The sequence below is a fragment of the Gymnoscopelus microlampas genome (assembly GCF_963454915.1).
Source record: "Gymnoscopelus microlampas genome assembly, chromosome: 2".
Classification (NCBI taxonomy): Eukaryota; Metazoa; Chordata; class Actinopteri; order Myctophiformes; family Myctophidae; genus Gymnoscopelus; species Gymnoscopelus microlampas.
Window position 1 is genome coordinate 10700174 of NC_139939.1, and position 2970 is coordinate 10703143.

General features: G+C 48.1%; 1 protein-coding gene across 1 annotated transcript; it reads right to left on the reverse strand.

Moving 5' to 3' along the window:
- Nucleotides 1-1143: 1143 nt before the first annotated feature.
- LOC311053895 (solute carrier family 25 member 3-like) lies at nucleotides 1144-2235 on the reverse strand (the record flags this gene model as incomplete). The annotated part of the gene is made up of 1 exon (XM_084069672.1): nucleotides 1144-2235. The coding sequence occupies one exon, from the start codon at nucleotides 2233-2235 to the stop codon at nucleotides 1144-1146; it is 1092 nt and encodes a 363-aa protein (XP_083925798.1).
- Between the last annotated feature and the right edge of the window lie 735 nt (nucleotides 2236-2970).

The window sequence follows — 2970 nt, forward strand, 5'->3', positions numbered from 1 at the left end:
TTCTAGTGCTCCAAGTTTGTTTCTTATGTCCTTGTGAGAAGTGTTGTATCTCCCTATTAAAAGGTTGGTGTTTAAGCCTTCTATGTATTTTTTGTAAATGAATGCCCACTTTGACAGAATTAGCGAAAATAGATCAAAATGTGTTTTGTACTTTTTGAAATATTTAACTTTGATTTTAATGGGGGCTACAATGTCCATCATGTTTGATGCTATGTTGTCTTCCGCAATAAACACACCAGCTTGGGAGACTCAAGAATGGATGACATTACCCATTTTTTTGTAAAGACACGCTATAGAAGATGGCCGGACGCGAGGAAGAAGAACGTGCTACATCATGTTGACAGACATCAACAGAACGAGCCCTCACATCCACCTTTAGAACAAACATGGGTAAATTCTCCTTCTACAGCACTGCCACCCAAGTGTGGAATGTCCTGACCCCATCCCTTAAAACATGTGGTTAACTGGCTTCCTTTAACGGGTGCAATACGTTAGTCCGACAGCGCATTCCTCCGACAGCGCAGTGCTCCGACATTAAACAGTAAACCCGAACCAAACCCGCACCCTAACCCTAACCGCACGCGGATGCCACATAGTCGGAGAAAAGGTCTGTCGGATTAACGCATGCCTCCCCCTTTAACAGCCCTGAAAATTCACCTTTCAGGAAGCCAAAGGGGGAGGTAGTTATTACTTCTCCCATAGACAGGCTAACCCCCCTTTCCAACTGTGTACATAGTGTTTTATATTTTTGATGATATTAAATGTGTGGTGCTATTTTTAACGGCGCCAGCCGCTCTATATCTGACTTTGTCCGTGTGCGTGTATGTCCGGGTGTATGTCCGGGTGTATGTCCGTCCATATGTCCATGATTGGTCAAGCTTCACGTGACACAAAACATATTGTCACGTATGTTTGAGCACGGGGCTCATCAAAGGCGCCGCTTCCTTCACACAGGGTGTGATTTTTTATATGTTGATGAATGGAATACCTAGGACCCCAATGGAAACAAGACCACAGGGACCTTTTTAGTGTTATCCTTTTAGACAAAGTCTGTGACTGTACTCGTGCTGTTTTACATTACTGTCAAATAAAACATTGAATCAATCAATCAATCAACGCAGTTTCTCCAAGAATAGTACACATCTAGTTCAGTTTCTTCTTCAGCGAGTCCGGCATCTCCGGTGGAGGGGGGCGGGGCAGACGGAAGTACACCTTTACGGAATCGTAGATGAACCACTGCAGGGCGGTCAGGGTGCCGACCATGATGATACGAGCCCCCAGACCCTTCCACACACCCGCGGGTCCCAGCTTCTTGAGCACCTGCGTGGCGGTGCTGCCGCTTTCCTTGTTGAGCACGGAAACCACAGAGTCGGCGGGATGTGACACGATGGCACAGAACACGCCGGCGATGTAACCGGCCACGAAGGTCACCACCAGCTGCTCGGGCTGGCTGCACTCGCTGCGAGGTTTGGGCACAACGTGTTTGTAGAGCTTCTCCACGGTCCTCTCGAAGCAGGCAAACTTCATCATGGTGTAAGGAATCTGCCTCATCCACAGGGGGCCCAGTCCTTTGTAGAAAGCCCAGAAGCCCTCCTCGGCGTACATCTTGGGTGCACACGCTCTCAGGGTGTTGGCATAACCAGGCTGGGTCTGGATGCGCACTTTACATGCCTCCATCGGGGCCAGGGCAATGTCGGCAAAGAACTCTGCACTGGCAGAGGCGGCCAAGTAGAGAGATGTCCTCCACAGGTAGGCATTCTCCTCTCCCAGAAGGTCACCGTAGAAGATCTTGAAAGCCTCGTAGAAGCCAAACTTGCAGAGGCCTTGCATGGAGTACCCGATGAACGTGGGAGCCCAGCCCTTTGCCAGCCCACGGACACCGTCCTCTTTCACTGTGACCGAGAACCCATTGAAGATGCTCTTGTACTTTGCAGGGTCCACCTGCAGTCGGCATTTGACCAGATCAAGGGGTACAACTATTGTGTGTGTGACTCCACAGCTGAGAATGCCCCCGAAGCCACACAAGGCATAATATTTCGCAGACCCAAACTCACAGCTCACATCAGAGTCGGCCACTGCAGCAGCTGCTAGTCTCCGTCCACCGTCAGGTACCCGGCTACGTTTTGGTTCCAGGCTCAGTTCTGTTTCTGGCTGAGCATGGTCCTTTCGTAGTGTGCACTGTGGGGCACCGAATGGGTTGGCCCGGGCGTGTTGCAACAGCGTAGTCGGATACATTGTATCGTTTGTATCTTCAGACTTTGCAGTAAGAATATGGCACTGCTGCTATGGGCCTTTGGAGACAAGTGTGATGACACTTTCAGTCTGTTGACTAGACGAGTCACAAAAAAAATCTTGCACCTGTTGAACTGCGAGACAGGGGTAATTAGAGTTGAAGCGTCTATGATGTCAGTTCTTGTGATGTCAGGCATCAAGGTGTGTCCAGTGGAACACTTATCTCTGTCAGGGTGAGTAAAACTCTATATTTGGGACAAGTAAGTGACATCAGTTATCTATGACATATCTATGATGTATGTGTCTATATTTGGACAAAGATTCAGTCTGATCCCTCTGCCATTAATTTCTATTATACAATTAAGGTAAATATCTATATTTAAAAAATATATATACACAATGTGTGATGTGCTTGCAATGTGCATAAGACATTTGGTGCTGAATGGTTCAGCAGTTTGCGAGATTAGCCCCAGACTCACAGACACACAGGCGTAAACATAATATAATAAGGATAAGGATAATTCCTTTTAACAGGTCGTTCATGAAAGTCCTTGCGGTCTTGTTTCCAATGAGAACCTGTGAGCAATTAGGGGTTAAGAGTCTTGCTCAGGGACAAATTTCATTTCATCGACACATATGCTGTCCTGGCCGGGAATCATACCTGCGGCAACCAGGGCCTCTGGCTCCCTAGGCGGACTCACTAACCACTCAGCTATGGCCGCCCCCAATCTACCCCTT